The sequence below is a fragment of the Sceloporus occidentalis genome, unplaced genomic scaffold, assembly GCF_023333645.1.
Source record: "Sceloporus occidentalis isolate IW3139 unplaced genomic scaffold, rSceOcc1.0.p SCAF_5, whole genome shotgun sequence".
In the NCBI taxonomy this organism is placed as follows: domain Eukaryota; kingdom Metazoa; phylum Chordata; class Lepidosauria; order Squamata; family Phrynosomatidae; genus Sceloporus; species Sceloporus occidentalis.
This window is the reverse complement of record NW_028316985.1, coordinates 136,828,850-136,847,365: the sequence shown is the minus strand read 5'-3', so window position 1 is coordinate 136,847,365 and position 18,516 is coordinate 136,828,850. Positions and strand designations below refer to the sequence as shown.

General features: G+C 39.6%; 1 protein-coding gene across 3 annotated transcripts in view; it reads right to left on the bottom strand.

Moving 5' to 3' along the window:
• Window positions 1-5,114: 5,114 nt before the first annotated feature.
• The window catches only part of FSTL5 (follistatin like 5), a 424,501-nt gene continuing 411,099 nt past the window's right edge, over window positions 5,115-18,516 (bottom strand). For all 3 annotated transcript variants that reach the window (XM_089525584.1, XM_089525583.1, XM_089525582.1), the window contains one exon: window positions 5,115-7,827. In XM_089525584.1, the coding sequence (XP_089381710.1) occupies window positions 7,125-7,827 (703 nt within the window). In that variant the 3' untranslated portion in view covers window positions 5,115-7,124. The remainder of the gene's footprint in view (window positions 7,828-18,516) is intronic.

Sequence of the window (18,516 nt, the reverse complement as noted above, 5' to 3'; positions counted from 1 at the left end):
AGAAAGGCTAAGGTAATGGTGCGTATTTTGTAACAATGATGAATACTGGAATGTGCTTTATTCTTCAGTCCTGCTTTTCTCACAGTAACTAGTGGAAAGACGCTAATGCACATTTATTTATTAAAGGCCAGGAACTGGAGATGTCAGGGCTTGATCCAGTTCCCTGTGAAATAATAGTTGGACTGCCAAGTGCCAGCACAGAATGAGAAGTGGGTGGAAGAATTACTGTGTGTTCAATGAGATTTGCTGATAGTCTTGTCTCTAGGAAGCAGAGGTTCTCCCCCCACTACTTCCCTCCATATCTCATCAAAGTGGCCCTCCCATAATACTAGCTGCAGATCAAGGGGGACAGCCTTCATATGCTTCCTTTTTTAAATTAAAAAATCACAAAATAATTAAGGACATACCATATTACCTTTAAAAATACATACCATATTTCCTTCATGCCTTTGGTGGGTACTGATCAGATCTATGTACAGAAACTCAAACCATGCTACAACGTTAGGTGTTCCAGGCACTCCGGCACATCGGGGAGCTCGGCTACATTAGTGGTGCCATTTTGACCTACTAAGGCTCCATGTACACCCTTCAGATAAATTGAAAATACTAAATTTGAGTTAATGACTTGGAGCAAGATTAATTGATAGATCTTGTAGTCTTATATGAGTCTGCTTGTATCTTCAGATAAAGATGCAATTGCAACCTAATTCTTCATTAAGTTTCCTCTAAAAGGTAGTTATGAGTAATTTCAGCAATCTTCTTCCCACTGCGAAAATTGTTTTTGAAGGCTATTTGCAATTCAGGACTTATTCTGCACAAAATTTGTACATTGTTGCTTAGTGCAGTAAACAGCATTTTCTGCAGGTAAAATATTTATGGTGGAGGAATAGCCACTAATGTGAATAGTTAAAGGCTGACAAAAAGCACTGGACAAATTTATACAGATAAGTCTAAAAGTGGCTACTCATCATAATTATTTCCTGTATCCTAGGCAGTAAGCACATGAGTTCTGATTACCAAGAAACAGAGCAGAAAAGTGCTATTCATTTATGTCACATTTGTGGATTTCCTATGTGGGTATCTGGTTGACCACACTGTAAACAAAATATTATATCATTTTTATGTTCTTAACATATGCCAAGCCTGGAAACCCTCCCACTTTTATATATGTTTTGATTATTGAGAAGTGTCAAAGTTTTGGGGCTGAGCTGAAACCAGAATGGGCAATGGTGCCATTGTTTGAATGAATTATGTAAATCCACATTTTTAATGTGCTAATTTGTTTATGTGAAACACCTCCCTTCTTCTCCTTATTTAAGTCTAAGCCTTTTTATACTTACAGATTAGCCGTATAGAACCACTAATGATATCCTTCTGCCTGGATATCCATTACTAATCATTTGACAGAAATGAGTGAAGCAGCATTTGCCCACCAGCCTGCTTAAAATGAAAATCAATTCACAGAATGAAAAGAGAAAGGGAAGATCAATACTGCCTGAGAAATTTTCACAGGAAGCTAAAGCTACTTTCTTCACCTGAGATGTGTTGCCTGTAAAAATAATAATGCTGTACTTCTATCAGCAGTCATCAGGCTTCATTGTACTCTGTCCTCCAATGATGCTGGCACTGGCTTGAGTTGGATGTAGGTCTCAGTGGCTGCAAATGGTATTGGCAGCAGGGCTATAAATCTTCTCTTCATTCTCACATGCAAGGACAAGGAGACAAAAGATTTTTGTGTACTGCATGCATTTTTCCACATAGATTTGTTGACAGTCAGTCTCACTATGCCAAGATACCCTTTCATATTGAGGTTGGGGAAAAAAGAGAGAGTGTTCTTTACATGCTTAAGTGGTAATAGCTGCCAGAAACTGGTTGCCATTGCAGACTTTGGTTTGTAGAGACAGAAGACCAGAGGGGGCTGAGGGAGCAAGGTTAGCTGCATCCAAGATTCCTTTAAACCTCAGAGGAAAAGGAGGAGAAGCAAAGATGGAGTAAGTGGAAGAGCTCAAGGAGACAACAATGAAAGAAGAATAATGAGAAAGCAAAGGAGCAAGAATTAGGAGCACAGGAATGAGTTGTGGGAAAATATGTTCCAATCAGAGGAGGAGGAGGGTCTGACATTTGTTAGAATAAGTGTATGAAGAGCAGAGGGAAGGAGAGAAAAGGTCAGACTGGAAGAGAAGTAATAAGCCAAGTGCAGAAAGAATTTAATTGTTTAAATTTTATAATAATTTTAAAGGTTTTATTTCTAAGCCATTTGGGGTCCCTCTGGGGAGAAAGGAGGGATATAAATAAATAAATAAATTAGGTGGATCCCTTTTAGAACAAGTTTCATATAGTCTAATTCAGAGGCTCCTCCTTGGACAATCATGGAATCCACTTATTTCGGTCCTTTTTCTGGATGGATTAAATTTGATGCTAATGAGGTTGATTTTCTTTTGTATAAGGCTTGTTATAAGCTGTAGTTTTGTGGCTCTCTGCCATTGATTTTATCTTGGTTTTATGTCCCACTATTTTTGTAATTCTTTTATTGAACTATTGTTGCATTATTGTTATTTTATATTTTTAATAGGCTGCCTACAGTTTAGAGAACTCTGGTTCAAAGGTACAACAAACTGATACAGAAGTATAGGATTTGACTGTTAGGCTACAAATTTATGGTGTTTCCCAGGATAAGCCCCAATGAACACAATTAGATATTATGTGAGCAAAGATACACAGGATCATGCAATTATTCTGTAATTCTACACATATTTTTTCATAAATGATGCACAGTGATTTAGGCTGGGAACAAACCGATCAGAAGGGGTGGCTTAAAGACACCCACCAAAGATGGATTGGAGCCACAGCAAACACACACCGCAGCCTCAACGCACCTTGAAGCCGGCCCAAAAAGGAGCAGAAAAGATCCTGTCCTTTTTGGGCCAGAAAAAAGCCATCTTTCCCAGCCCTGCCGAGGCCCAAAGCCAGCTTCAAGATGCTCCAGTGGTGTGTGGCATGTAAATGTGCCTCCAGAATATCTTGAAGCTGCCCACATCTGGCCACCTGCTCAACTTCTGGGTGGCTTCAGGGCAGCTTCAGAATGTGCGGTGTACCACACTCCGAAGCCACCTGGACAGCGGCTTTAAAGGGCCATATGTTCCACCCTTAGTCCCAGCTAAGGCTGCATAGGTCTGAAGTCATAGAATCATAGAATCATAGAGTTGGAAGAGACCACAAGGGCCATCCAGTCCAACCCCCCTGCCATGCAGGACCTCTCAATCAAAGCATCCCCGACAGATGGCCATCCAGCCTCTGTTTAAAGACTTCCAAGGAGGGAGACTCCACCACACTCCAAGGGAGTGTGTTCCACTGTTGAACAGCCCTTACTGTCAGGAGGTTCCTCCTAATGTTGATGGAACCTCTTTTCCTGTAGCTTGCATAATTTGTTCTGGGTCCTGTTCTCTGGAGTCATGGCTTTAAAACAAAGATCTCAAAAAAAGAGAAGATGACTTTTCTGTCTTAAAAATATGATAAACATTTCCAATTATAATTGTGTACATAATTCATTCTTACTATAAACCAAAGGCAAAGAGATGATAGACGCCGTCCTGATTGCAAGAAGGGCGGTATAGAAATAAAACTTTTATTATTTATTATTATTATAATTCTGGCCTGTACAGATGCACATTGTATGTCTTTGCATTCTCATACGTGATAACCTCCTCTATTTTTTCCAAATTAAATATTTGATTCTTTCAACAACACTTGATAGGATGCAATTTTCATGTGCCTGAGTGTCTTCATCCTCCTCTTTTGAACAAATTCCAATTTGTCTGCATTCACCATGTGTGACTTTGAGAGCTGGTCACAACTCTTCATATGTTAACCTGGAAAACTTGTAAAAATCTAGTTCTAAAAGCAGCTTTAAATTGTGATAAACTTTTTAGCAGCTGCAACACACAGCAGAGGAGTTTATCACACAGGAGGAATTTCTCTTCATTTCGAATGAAAAGAAAATGAGGCCAGAACACCTTCATGTGAATTCGCTAGTTCAGCGAATTTACGTGAATTCAAATTACATTCAGACTGAAATCCCATTTCCTGAAAATTGCTTGCCATTGCCCAAAATTGCATGTGATCACCTCTCACACAATAACGTGAAACCCCATGATTGTGTTCGGACTGACTTCCCATTGCCTGAAATTGCGTGTGTTAGTCAATCACGCAATAACGTTAAAGACCATGATTGTGTTCGGATTGCCATTGGATTATACTTCCAATTTCCCTTGTCTGATAAACTCCAGAGTCAGCCTGTGACTGACACCAATCCTGAGAAACTTTCCAGATGTAAAGAAACAAAGCCAGAAATACTACAATCATGTATCCCTGCTTTGATTTCCTCCCACCATCATAAAAAACCTTGCATTTGTTGTCGCTGAAATTCATTTCATTAGTTTCCATTCAGTTTTAAATTCACTTACAAAGATTTTGAAGTTGCCCATAAATTGGATAAAAATTCTTTTCACTCCCTCAAACTCACTTGCAAAAATGTTGACACCCAGGATATAGCTCTCTGACACCTTACCAAAAGCCTCCCTCCAGTTTGATGTGGATCCATTAATTAATTTCAATATACAGTTTTCCAAAGAAATGTGAATCTGTGGGGGAGCTACCTTGAAGAACTTAATGTAGCGTTATGCAACCCTCGATTGCATCTGCAAAATCTTCCAATCACCAGTAATGAAATTTAAAAAGTAGTAACAAAGTTCCTGCAGAAGGCAGATCCAAAACACACTGCAGAAATAATCCAATTTGAGACCACTTTAACTGCCCTAGCTCAGTGCTAATGAATCCTGGGAATTGTAGTTTATTGTAGTGCAGAGCTCTCCGACAGAGATGGGTAAATGTCTCATAAAACTAGAGCTCCCAGAATTCCCTAGCATTGATCCAGGATAGTTAAATTGGTCTCAAACTGGATTATTTCTGCAGTGTGTTTTGGACCACAGTGAATTTTCCCATTTTTTCTCCCACACATTGACTTTCCCTTAAAATTATCTTTGGTTATTACAATGTAAAACATAACTTTGTTGGCATATTGACTGAAGACAAGAACATTTAAAATGTAAGGGGTTTATTCTCCTTTATCAAGCATTTTCTACATACAGAACATCAACATGGTGGAAGATAGAGAAGAAAAATGTAGAAGTGATGGACTATTGTAACTCATTCAATAACAGACTGTTCACATGGTTGTTGGATTTTATGTTCTGTTTTTTGCTTTTGTTCAAAATGGGGGAATTATTAAAAGGATTCAGTAGCTGTAAATGTAAATCGGTTCTTTTCTTCGACCAAATCTATCTGCCAATTTCTTTATAGTGAAAGAAATTCTACTGTATCAGAGCTCAGGATGCTAACTATACACAAGAAAATACAATGCTAGAAAATTTTTAAATTTCTAAGCAGCTTTACATATTTGAGTAAACATAGAGAAACATTTCTGATTGTATTGATTAAACAGAGGTCAGTTTCACTTCAGTTAAATAAACCTGGGTCTTTAATTATATGAGTGTAAGAATAATCAAAACCACAATTTTTAAAATTGAAGATCCAAAGAAAAAGTTTTTGTTGTAAGCAGATATTTTGTCCCTCAGTCTAGCGGCTACACTAATTTTAAATTTTAGAACCCTTATTATTCCTAAATAGGTTTATGCAGACACAGTGTCCAAAACTAAAGCAGTAATTTTTGAAAGTAAAGGAAACAAAATGGAAAGACAATACCTTGACATCTAATGGCAGAAGTGGGGTACAAAAATTTACTGAGTTTTATCAAAAGTATTGACAAAAAGCAGGTATTTGACAAACAATGTACACGTAAAGTTTGTACATCTAGCAAAGTGATCCTAAACACATTTACTTAGTGGTTAGTCTCATTGAGTTCAATATGACTTACTGCCATAAGGGGCAGTAGTTTTATACCCCCTTGGGAATAAGAAGCATTTAACTCAACATGATTTGTTTCTGAGTAGGTATGTATAGGATTGTGCTATTAATTTCCATTTTTTTTAAAGTCTGCGATCCTATATCCACTTATCTAGGAATATGCCCCATTGAATTCTGAGTAGAAATGTATAGGATTGCTGTGTAAGTTCTATTGTTATACAGAATTTTTAAAAATGCACCTCTAGTAAGAAATTGTTCTTTTTTAAAAATAACAGTTTTCTTGCCAGTGTAAGTGAAGCTTGGTATTGGTTTGAGAAAACATGTTTTTCATAAGTAGATACATACATTGTTTCTGGTTAGTAGAACCGAGACTCCCTGTGGATGCAACCCTTTTACAAGTGGAGCAATAAACCGTTGCCTAAGTCTGCTACAAAAAGAAGGGTCAAAGTCCTATGAGCAGTTAACAGAATGCTATAACTGGCAATAAAAACTATGTCTTCAAACTGTGATAATAAAAAATGACATGACAAGATGTTGCAAATGTATTTTCCCTTTGTCTTAAAACCATGCTTTACAACCTGATGGAGATGAAAAACTTGAGATATCAAAAGCTTCTTTTCAGGGGAAAATGAAAGCCTGTAGCCACAATGGGAATACAATTAAATATTTTTCAGGCTTCTCTTTCCTTATGAGACATTTCCCTTCAAGGCACGAAAACATTAAATAGTGGACAGGGCAGAATATTTCTGTTTAGAAAACCTAAAGTTATACACATTGTGTAACTTAAGAATTCAGTAAATCCGATTACACCATCATGAATAATACTAATAACAACATTGTTGTTTTATTGTTGTTGTTGTTATTATTATTATTATTATTATTATTATCTTTTAAAAAGACTTCATTTTGAAATGTGGCATATCCTCATGTAGTTAGGGTATGCAGTATCATTTCCTCATGTACTGAGGGCAGCTATTATAAATTTAGTTGGCCAATGTGTCCTAAGAGGTCATCATTATTACATAGAATGTTTACTCACAATTTCTGCATTTTTTATTTCACCAAAATTGCATCTTGGTCAACCACACAACATGTACAGAAAGGTCTAACTTTTTTCTTAAGAAAACGGTGACATTTTAGAGAATGACATTAAGTGCAATGTACTGTAAAACTATTCACTCAGCTGTTATCTAATATGGTTCTTATGCTTCTCCAACCCAAATTACTGTGTTTCCTCTCTCAACTTCAGTGATTTCACAATTTAACTTGTTCAGTCGTCCATCTAGTATAAACAAGGATTCCTTGGAAGGTGTCATCAGGTATTGACCAAAGAGACCACTGCCTTCAATTAATCGGTTCTTACTGTTCCAAGGCCATTCATCTGGTTTAAGAGGTTCCTTAAGACTCTTCACCATCTTCACCTTGCCAGAGGACAATTCTACAAAGAGCACATCAGTTTGTGTGGTAGAGCTACCAAAGACATTATATTGATGGGCTTCAGTAAATGATGCTTGAAAAGCTACATCAGATATGTGCAAGTTGGTGTGAATGTCGAAGGCATCCTGTATTTCTCCTCTAACTGTAATGATCTGGATCTTCATGAGACCTTTCACATCATCAATGCTGACTAGATAGTGACCATCTGGAGAGATATATGGAGTTCCTGTAACATCCCCATTATATCCAATAACAGAGTCGGTGACACTGTCCACTATTAGCTGTGGTGGAACAGCTCCAGTAGTGTCAGGCTTACAGTTGATAAAGTAATATCCTCCACGATGAGTGTATGCCAGAGATTTTGGAACACAATTGTAATCCTTTAAACTAATTGTCTTGATGTATGACATGGTTTCAAGATCAATTTTCTGGAGCAGAGGCTCAGCTTCATGAAGAATAAATCCAAACCTATAAAAAATATTAAAACAAAATGACTATAGTGAAAATATAAACTATAGAATACAGCAGTTGCTTAAAGGTCTGCATTGAGAGTTATATGTAAATATGCCTTCATGTATATTTGGCACATAGTTCTGGCATGCATATATTTACTTCGTAACATATCACACTACTCTACATTTCATGGTAGGCAGTAGTATGTTTGAGTGAATATATTTAGGGAAATATTTTGTCTGGGGTATTATATCTCTAATAACTTGTTAAAACATGCAAATTATAGCTGATTTTTCCTATCACCAAGTGACAAACATGACCATATAACTGAATCCCAAGTCATTAATTTTCTCACCAAATTGTTGATGAAACTTACAATATACCTGGAATTCAATTCAAGAAGAACAAAATATTTCAGAATCACATATCAATTTTAATTGAAACATGTTTCATCACGTGAATGTGTGTGCGTGCGCGTGCATGCGGGGGGGAATGCTACAATGTTTTGAATGTCAATAATGCCAGTAAAATTTTCTTCATGTAAAATGAAATCAAATTACTGCTGCTTAAACTAAAAGGGATGAACAGATTCAATGGAACTTAAGCAGTTATGTCATATATTTTTGTTAATTTCATTCGCAGATATTTTTTCCTCCCATGAGCACCAAATGAATGTAACGTCCACTGCACTACTGGCCCAGGATAGATGGGCTTGGCCATCTGCTCAGCTCCCGAGACAGCTGTTTCAGACGCTGATTGGGCAAGGAATACTCAGAGGTGATTTTTCTAGTTCTTTCCTCTGAAATATAGGTCCAAAATAGACTGGCAGACAGCGACAGCTTCCAGCATGGGAATGTGGCAGGAGGCACCCTGAGGGCCACAGCATGTGTCTGCCATGGACTCAGGGCAATTGGGCCAGGAGTGGCTTCTGGCCACTCCTGGATGCCCATTTGCTTCTCTCCATGGTCTACACACCTGGTATTCATTGGCAGTCTCCCATCCAAGTACTAACCAGGACCAGTCCTAGTTAGCTTCCAAGATCAAACAGGATCTGGTGCCTTTGGGGTATTTAGGCCCTCTTCACAAAGAATAGCATTCATATTCTTTCATAAATGAATGGTCATTTCAAAGGTGCATGATTGTACATTTAATGCTTTCAGCATTTCCTACAGTCACAGAAGAATGCTATGGCATATGGGTGAAAGATAAATAGAGCTCACAGGCTTTTCCTCCCCCCCCCCCCGATTTATTTATTTATTTTATAGTCAAGGAGGTTTTGGAGTACAGAGGAGAAGGTGACCTGGCCACAGAGTTTGAGGGTTCTTTTTTAATTTTTCACTTTTTCTTATTCACTTCTTTTTCTTAAGGGGCTTGTGGGGATTTTTGCTCAGAGGAAGTGAGTCAGAGACTTGGCTCCAGAATGAGATAGTCAGGTGCTCTCTACATAACTATAGGCCCAGTCGATTGAGTTTGCTAACAGAGCTTGGGGACAAAGGCCAAGCCAACAGGAGTCCTTTACACTGTTATTTAACAGGGAAACCCACAGTCTTGTTCCAGTGCCTGCTTAAGACTTCTCAGTATGGACACTGAGGGACCTGCTGCAGTCACCTGCAACAATTGTGAAAGCCAGAATCATATAGGTGTACCAGAATCATATAGGTGTACCAGGCCTGTATAACTACTCTGCTGATGATGGAAAGAAGAAAAAAGACCATGGTCACTGCAGTCATGAAGCAACAGATTACAACAATTCATAGATGAAAATTGGGACACATATTGCCCAGCAATATCAGTGTGGTCAAGATGGCAAAATGTATTAATGAGGAAGAGCACACAGGCTAGAAGAGGCTCCAGCACCTTGCTAAACCTGAGCCTACTGTGAAGGACACAATTCTGCCCCTCCTCTCTTCTCCTCACTGCTGTGTTAACTGAGTGCAAATTTTGCAGTTTGAACACCATTTACAGAAATTGAAGCAAGCTGGCAACAAGGGGGAAAGTGGGAGAGAGTGGCATCACCAGACTTGGTGAAACCTGATGCAGGAGGGCTGCTGAGGAGGGCAGCAGCCACAGCCTGCCCTCCCACACCCTGCTGCTCATCCTATATGGCTTTGTTGTCAGTCTGACTCCTTTCCCAGGGAGCAAACCAGGCCAGCAAAAAAAGCATGAGGGGCAGGCTCTCTCCTCCACTGCCCTTGCTGCTGCCTCTTCTCCCTCCCTTTGTCTCTCTCTCTCTCCAAACTGGTGCAAGGAGGGCTGCTGAGAGGTGGTGGTAGTAGTAACTGCTCATCCATCATGGCTTTTGCCTGTCCAGCTCCTTGCCCAGAGAGGAAGCAGGCCCAGCACTTGTCATTCTACCACTGCCTTGCTTCTGTTCCAGGGAGGGAGCCAAACAGCAATGAAACCAAAAGGGGCCCACTCACCCAGCCACCCCACCAGGGTGTCACCCCTCATGTGGGCTGTTAACCCATGTGCCCGCATCTCCTGCACTCACCTAATGACATCACTGGTGGAATAAGGAGAAAGAAACTGACATTTAAAAAGCAGCTGGAAAAGTAGGATGACAGAACTGATCAGGACTATCCATGCCAAACTGGGATAGGTGGAAGCTATGTAATGGAAGTAAAATCTTGGAGAAAGGGGCTGTTTAATGCAGGCAGATATTTTTTTTTCTGCCTTCCCTCGCCACCTCTGCATCACACTGCAACAGGTACAATCACTAATACAGTGTGCCAGCATGATTCTGGCCTACACTTGTTAGATTGAAATGTATTTTTGTTTCTATGAGTTTAACTACAGAAACTCTTTTTGCTCTATCTCAAGAAGAATGCACTTAGATAAACATCAAAACACACACATACACACACCACAATATGCTGGAAGTGTGCAGAGTCATTGACAAATAAAATATAAAGATGGCTAATGAAACCTATGTTGTGAAACTCTATGCAATGGATTGCAACACTATCTCAATTGTTATCTCCATCAAATGATTCTAGTAGCTGGTGTGATCTTTTCCGATTTACTACATAACATAAGAAGCTGTGAAAGTGCTAATCCAGTGAAAAAGAAAGGTGGTGACATTTCTCTAAGGGTTTGTTACAAGGTTATGTGTGGACAAACATCAAACAGATTTAAAGCCAATAGGTTACTAGAACCCATTATCTCTTCCCTGTGAAGGCTGACAGATAAAATATGTTTCAAAAAGTATTGGCATATTTAGGGATGTGTGTGGTGGCAAATCAGATTCTAGCTTTTGCTATTTATGATTATGCATGCAATTATTTCAACTGATTGAAATGAAGCAAAAGAGTTAAACGTTTCCCTCCTATAAGCATTCAGGCAACTAGTGGAAATTTTGGACTACAGCTCCCATTAGAAACAGACAAGTTGGCCAGTCAAAGGGTTGATGGGCATTGTAGTTTGATCCTCTTCTGAGAATGTCAAATTCCTGAAACGTGAGGGCTCATTTTTATTTTTGTCATGTCTATTGTTAAAGTTCAGAAATTCCATTCACAGGAACGGGAAACTGAACGTCCATAATAAAAAGCTTTGCAGCCAATTGTGCTCACACTTTAACCCAATAACTAGACAAAGAAATGCCTGCACTGTCTTGATAGACTGGGATCTTACAATAGATTGTATATCATACCCCAGAAAATAATCTTTAGTATTTCAGCTAGGTCATTAGTGTGCAAACATTATTTCCATTGGCTGGAGTTCCAGCATCTTTTAAGATAGGTATTGATTCTTGCTCCTTCAGAGAAAGATATCCAGCATACAAAGGTGAATCTAAATTGTGCCCTTCATGGACAATCTTAAATGGTGCAGTCCATGATTGAACCAAGAGAGGTTTCACTGTCTTTCACTGTTAACAGAACTCTATTGCAGTCAAAGCAAGTTAGTCTTGCATACTCCTTTCAGAAAGCCTATCCAAGCTTCAGGCTGCAATTGGAATACAAAGTTTTAAATTTCCACAGCTGTTAATCTGGCACTTTTCATAGGCATTTAATTTTTAAAGATTGGATGAAATTTCTTGCAGTCACTCATAATTGTGCCATAAAATTATGCCTTTGGCTTATGTACTATAAGACTGTTTTATGAGTAGGCTTCTAGTAGAACAACAAGTCATACATGCAAGTGCCTTTAGTTTTCTCTAGTGATTTATATGTAAGAACTGCCATGTTTAATGCAAACTTCCCTTTCATACAGATTGATATGCAGAGGTCTCCCACTGTTCATTAATCCCTGATTAATATTTATGAGACTCTTTACCCTCATACCTCCCCTGTGCCACATTATAATCAGAGTGGCTGGCTTGGAATCACCAATATGCTTTTTTGTCAAAGTGCCTATAGGTCTTTCTTTCACCATTCAATAAAGCAGAAATACAAAAATTTGAAACTTTGAAAAATATTTTAATCAAAAGCAGGTGAATGGGGTAGGCCATAGGCATTTGAATGTACTGAAATATGTATCACACTTGGAAAATTCCATTTAATTGGGTCAGTATCCATTGCACTGGCTAAATACGCACCAAAAACTGTAGAAATGGGCAGACCTATCAATTCCCTTTTTTTTTTTTTTGGGGGGGGGGTGTCTTACTGCCTTTTGATCAATTGAGGGGTTTTTTTTGTTGTTGTTTTTGAGAGACGAAGTAATCCATAATGTGCTGGTGTGCATTTTATAAGGGCACATTAATGCCCACATTGGCTAAAGGGAGATTTTAGGAATGTTTACAGTATTTTTGTGTATTTTCAAATATACAGCTTTTTAAAATATAAGTAACATATTACAAACTTGGAAATGAGCAGCTTTCGAACTCTAACTTCTATCCATTTCCACATGTGGTTGAAGACGTACAGAGTGGATAAATCCATACAAGGAAACAACGCAGTGAATTTTTGACACATCATAACTGAAAATACTATCCTAAATAAAAAGTGGTGATTTCCTTAAAGAACAGTCAGATCATACACATGCACAGCAAATCAGCTGATTTTCTGATTTTCTATGCAAATCAGCCATATGTGAGATTTGCAAATAATTAGTCTTGAACAACAGCATCTTCTACACTAGAAACAACATTTTATGAGGAAACAAGTATGTCTACAAAATATTTTTACACAGTTTCTGCACAGACAAGAGAATAAATTCTGATATGCAAAGATTATAATCAGTCCAGGATTCTTCTCACCAGGGTTTTCCAATACTTTTTTAAAAATCCATGTTTTTTTGACCATTTTGAAAAAAATAATTTCTAATATTTTATAAATATGTTATTCATCTCTAAATGGAAAGAGGTAGGAAACAGGCCACTCTGCTGAAAAAAATCAGCTTCATTATATATATTATGTATATATATATTACAATTTTCACATGAAAGTAATCATTCTATGGCGGGTTACAGACCGCCATGAAAGTACGGATTCAGTCCGTACTAGGGTTAGGAAGGTGCGGTGCTTCCGCCCCCCCCCCAACCCTAGTATGGACTGAGTCCGTACAAAATGGCGGCTCCCCTTCCACATGGGGGCGGCCATAACAACGTCACGACCGCGCTGCCTCTATACGGGGCGGCGCGGACGTGATGTCGTTGGTCCGCGCCAGGGCGCTTAGTGCGCCCTTTGCATGGACCAGGAAGGAGCTCCGTTTTGGAGCTCCTTCCTGGTTTGTGGCACCGTTTCGCGTCGCTGGGCGCAGCCTTCAGACAGCTGCGCCCAGCGAAACAAGGGAGAAAGGGGCCAAACGGCCCCTTTCTCCTACTCCCCACCGCCGCGGGGTGTCCTTGGGGCTTGAAGCCCCAAGGACACCCCTTTTCAGGCTGTGGGGAAGCAGCCTTTTGCCGCTTCCCCGCAGCCTGCAAAGCAGCGGATCGGGGCCTTGGAGGTTGCCGGTCTGGCAGCTGAGGCCCTGATACACCGGGGAAAGGGGCGGGTGCAGCCCGCCCCAAACGGGCGTCTGTAACCCGCCTATTATTCTGAAGCAACGAAGGACCATTCTACCACCTTACCAGCAATTTCAATACTTTGTGGTGGCTCCTCCTTTCTTGCCTTCCCGATGTTCATTTTAAGAACTTGGTAACTAAGAACTAGTGAATGCATTTGCTTTTTCTCTCTTCTACATTCTGATTCCTTTAGTCATACCTTATAAATTGAGGCAAAGTTTAGCAGTTGTTGTGCAAATTAAAGTTGATGATTTTGCTTATGATTTGCATTAAACAAAAGTTTAAGTTCTTAAAATTAGTCTCCAAACAAGTTCTATGCAAAATGGAATTTCAGAAGATGGCAATTTTCTGAAATATAGGCCTCCTCCACCTACTTGACAAGTTGGAACCACAGTACTATCAAAAAGCAGAAATTGTCAAAATGTGGAACCATTGTGCACACTAGTCCCTAACAGGTCAAATATGGGAAGCAAAGGAAAAGGTCACATTTTCCCTCCAAAGGAAGGGAATCTTCCTCCACATGCCCAGAAGTTCTTCCCTTGAATCCTGTGTGTGGCTGTGTGATCAAAGCATGTTGGTTTGTATAATATAATAATTAAAAAATCAACATTTTTAAAGTAAATGACATCTTGTTATTGGCCTGAACCCTGCTTTGAGAACTTTTTCTGAAGGCATATTTTTTGTCTCAGCCATTCAGTCTAGACAAAATCCACCCTAGCATTTTTGTATTTTTCTTCCCACTCATCCTAGGTCAAACAACTAGGTAGGACAATTCCAGAAACTTCTCCTTCATTAAAAGGGTTTGTACTGGTGTTCACCATTGTTATTACATTCTGCCAAGTGACTGCCTATTTACGAACCATTGCCAGTCTCCCAAATGACTCACAACTTTAGTGCAGGGCAGGCATAAAATTCCTAGGTAAAAGAGGAAAAATCCTACCTGCCCCATTGTGACCAGTCAAAACGCACACTGAATTGGAGGGAGGTGGGTGGTCCAAACATCAGAGTTGAGAAAGAGGAGGCTGGAATGGATCTATATATGACCCTAAATACTTGAAAATTAATATTAGATCATGCTTTGTCACATAATTTGGTTTGGGGGTGTGGCTTGGATTTGAAAAATCATATAGCAAATTAGGTTGATCCAAACAGACTCAGAAAGTTCCTAAATTTAATTGGACTCCACCCAAGTGGACCAAATCCAAGTCTCAACACACTAGTAGGTTCATTAACAATATGGGTATGGAAGGTTATAAAAGATGGTAGAGAGCCTGCATTGTGTAAATACAACATAAAGGTTTTGCAGGTGTATCCTGTCTACTCTCCTGGTAAACCCACCTTTTTCTTGTCACCTGACTCTAGTGGGGAGTAAGAAACATATGAGAAGCCATCCTCAAGGACCTTCTAGAGATTTTAAAGGATGATGTTATCAGAGGGGTTCTAGCTAGACACCTCTGTCCCTTGCTGTCATGTGGCCACTACACAGCTATGTCAGGAATGGGCAGCATGAAAAATATGGGTTTACACATTTTTTGGTTATTGCTTGAGGGATGTAAAACATTCTGATCTCTGTAACAATATCCCAAAAGTGAGTTATAAAGGCATAAGGGGGACTTACATCTGCATAGCTTATTGTCTGGATTCTCTCATTATCAGGATTCTCCTACATCCCAACAGGCCGGTGCACAAGAGACGTTGCTGCACCACTCCAGGGCACTAATGGTATCTTGGCAGCAGGATGGAAAGGAGCTGCTTTTTGAAGCTCCTTTTTGGGGTGGATCATTGCCATGCCCATGTAGTTGGCACTGCAACGATCCGGAGCAGAAAGGGGCAGCATCTCACCGCCCCTTCCTTCCTTATTCACTGGGCCACAGTGAATAACTTTACCAGAGCAATTCACCCTCAATGTTTTGTGGGAGGAATGTTAAAGCATTATATTACAAGACTTATCCAGAGTACAGTTTTCCTACCCAAAGTTCTTTGTTCTAATATCATGTCCATTGTCCACGTCTTTCTGCCCCTGCCCCTGTCCCTTGTATGCTATACACCCACATCTACTCCCACCTTATTATTTATTTTTCATGCAGCATAACTCCCTAGGCCTCTGTCTATCTGGAAATTGTGTAGGTTTCTTGCCTAGGAACATTTTCATACAAATTCACAAAAAATCCATGGAGTCAAGTAAAAGGAAGGATGAACATTTCTCCCCACTCTCTTCTACCAAAATCTCTGCATTTATAATTTTGCAAGTTTGCAGGTTTCTTTACTAGGAGAAAGGTTATAGTTATAGATATGAAAACTGGTAGGCTTAATGGGCTCTGGAAAGGCAACCAATCTGCAAACAACACTTACTTCTGCAAAGATGTAAAAATGTTATTGTCAGTTCCCTTTTTAAATAAACAACAATTTTATTTAAAATTACGTAGTACCAAAAAGAAAGGAAAGAAGAATGAAAGGAAAAAAAGAAACCTACTAAAGAAATACATTGTAATACCCATAATTCTTTCTTAAGTAGCTAATCTACCTGAAACTTCCATTTAATTCATATAAAAAGAGAAAACAAGCTAGAAGGTTGCATGAACCTTTGAATTTCCAAATCTGTACTCTGGTTTCAAACATAAGTTAAATGAAGCACTATGAAAATCTGTTTCAGCCTAATTGGAACATCTTCCAAATTACTGAATCAGGGTCTGAACCAGACCTTGTGGCTCATGCACACCTGTGATTTATTTGTGTGACTGGATTACAGAACACCAATGTGTATACCAGTAAAGTGTTAACTATTTCAAATACAGTTATTTAACTGTAGGGTTGTTGTTATGTTTCTTTAAATCTCCCCAGTTTATGGAAGGTTTCATGGCAAAATTTATTCAGGGAAGGTTTTCCACTGATTGTCTCTTAGTATGACAGAATGTAACATGGGTTTCCATGGCTGAGTGGGGATTTGAACCTAATCTCCCAGAGTTCTAGTCCAACAAAGGGATTCCCTTTAAACCTAGAGATCACCACTATTTTTAAAGCCTTATAATCTGAATAAGATAGTAACTGTATCTCATGAAGCAAATTGTGATATGCCACACAGACTATACATATTTTCATGTTTTATAGATGTATAGTAGAGCCATCATTTTCCCTTGGCAGTAGGCATCCCATCAGTATCGTACACATTTGAGAATTATATTTATGCTGGGACCAATGTGCCAAAGCACCGGACAGTTAAGACACAGAACAATTTCGCAGTCAAATAACACTATATGCAGCAGATGCTGAGGATTTTTCCCAACAGAATGCCTGCTACTATTGTCAGGCAACACTTTTGTCCCTTGAAAGAAAGAAAACCTGGTACACTTGTATTCTGTTTATCTAGAACAGGACACAGATCTGGCACTGCATTTCTAAGCAGCTAAAGAAAACGACCTATACAAGTGCATTCTAGAACTTCTCTTGCACAGTCTCAAAGATGCTACAAAATCTTGTTCGATACTAATATTCCAGACTAAGGGGCAGTACAGACAAGTAATATGAGCCATCCTGCCAGTGAACTAGGACTAGATGAGGCTGGGTATTTACATGCCCAGAAGCCCTACTCTGCTGGCAAGCCGCCATCATGGCTTGCCCCTGTCCACACAGGTGTGTGTGTGTGTGTGCCATGATTATGTGAGCATGGTGCAGCACCCAAACAGCATGCGAGTGTGCCAATTGTGCCCCTTCCAGGAAGCTGCTTTCAGCAGCTTCGTTTTGCTCCCAAGAGGGAGTGGATCATTGCCATGCCATTTAGTTGCTGCGGCAATGATCTGGGCCAAACAGGGGCAGAGTTTTGCCACCCGTCTGTCAAGCTCCTAACCCAACTATGTCTTTGCCTCTAGCTCAGTGTTCCTAATACTTAGGGGAAAAAATAGTCCGATGGAAGGGGTGGCTTGAAGCCACGCCTTCTGAAGATGGATTGGGGCCACAATGCACATGTGGCCCCAATCTACCTTTTCCCTAGCTGAAAAAGGAGTAACCAAGAGCCACTCCTTTTCAGATGGCAAAAAGCTGGCTTTTCCCACCCCACTGTGGCAGGAAGCTGGCTTTAAGACACTCTGGTGGCAAGCAGCGTATAAATGTTGTGCTGCCAAAGCACCTTGAAGCTGCCCACATGTAAATGGCCAGGGCAGCATCTGGGTGGCTTCAGGACAAGTGGCATATAAACGCTGCACTCTGAAACTGCCCAGACATCAGCACATAAGGGCCATCTGTTTTGGCCCTTAGTTATTCTTCTCTTATTGCTGGTTGCTCCTATAGAGGAAAGACTGAGTGATGTTTCCACATAAAATACTAAAGAAATAGCTTTCGAACTGAATGTCATGTGGAAACAGAAATGACATACATCAGTGTTTGAGTGGTAGGCACATTTGGAGTCAGCAGGAAAAATGTACAGAACAACTCAAAGGGACACATTGATTATCACACTATAAACAGAACTGGAGCAAATTTGGAGCAGATGAAATGACTGGACCCTCCTGGGGGGGGGGTGGAGATTTAGATCTTTTGGATCTCTGAACACAGCAGACTAGACTGCCTCAACTGTGAGAAAGCAGAGTCAGGAATTATTATCAAGCAGCAATGTGCTTGAAGTTTTAAAGGTAAGACCTTGAAAGGTAAGGTAAGCTAATCAGTGGAGGTGATTTGGAATCAGTAAATCTGACAATGCAGTCTTAGAACAAACCAGAGCTGAGATTTTCTTTTTGTTAAATGAATCAATTAAAAGCAAGATAAAATTT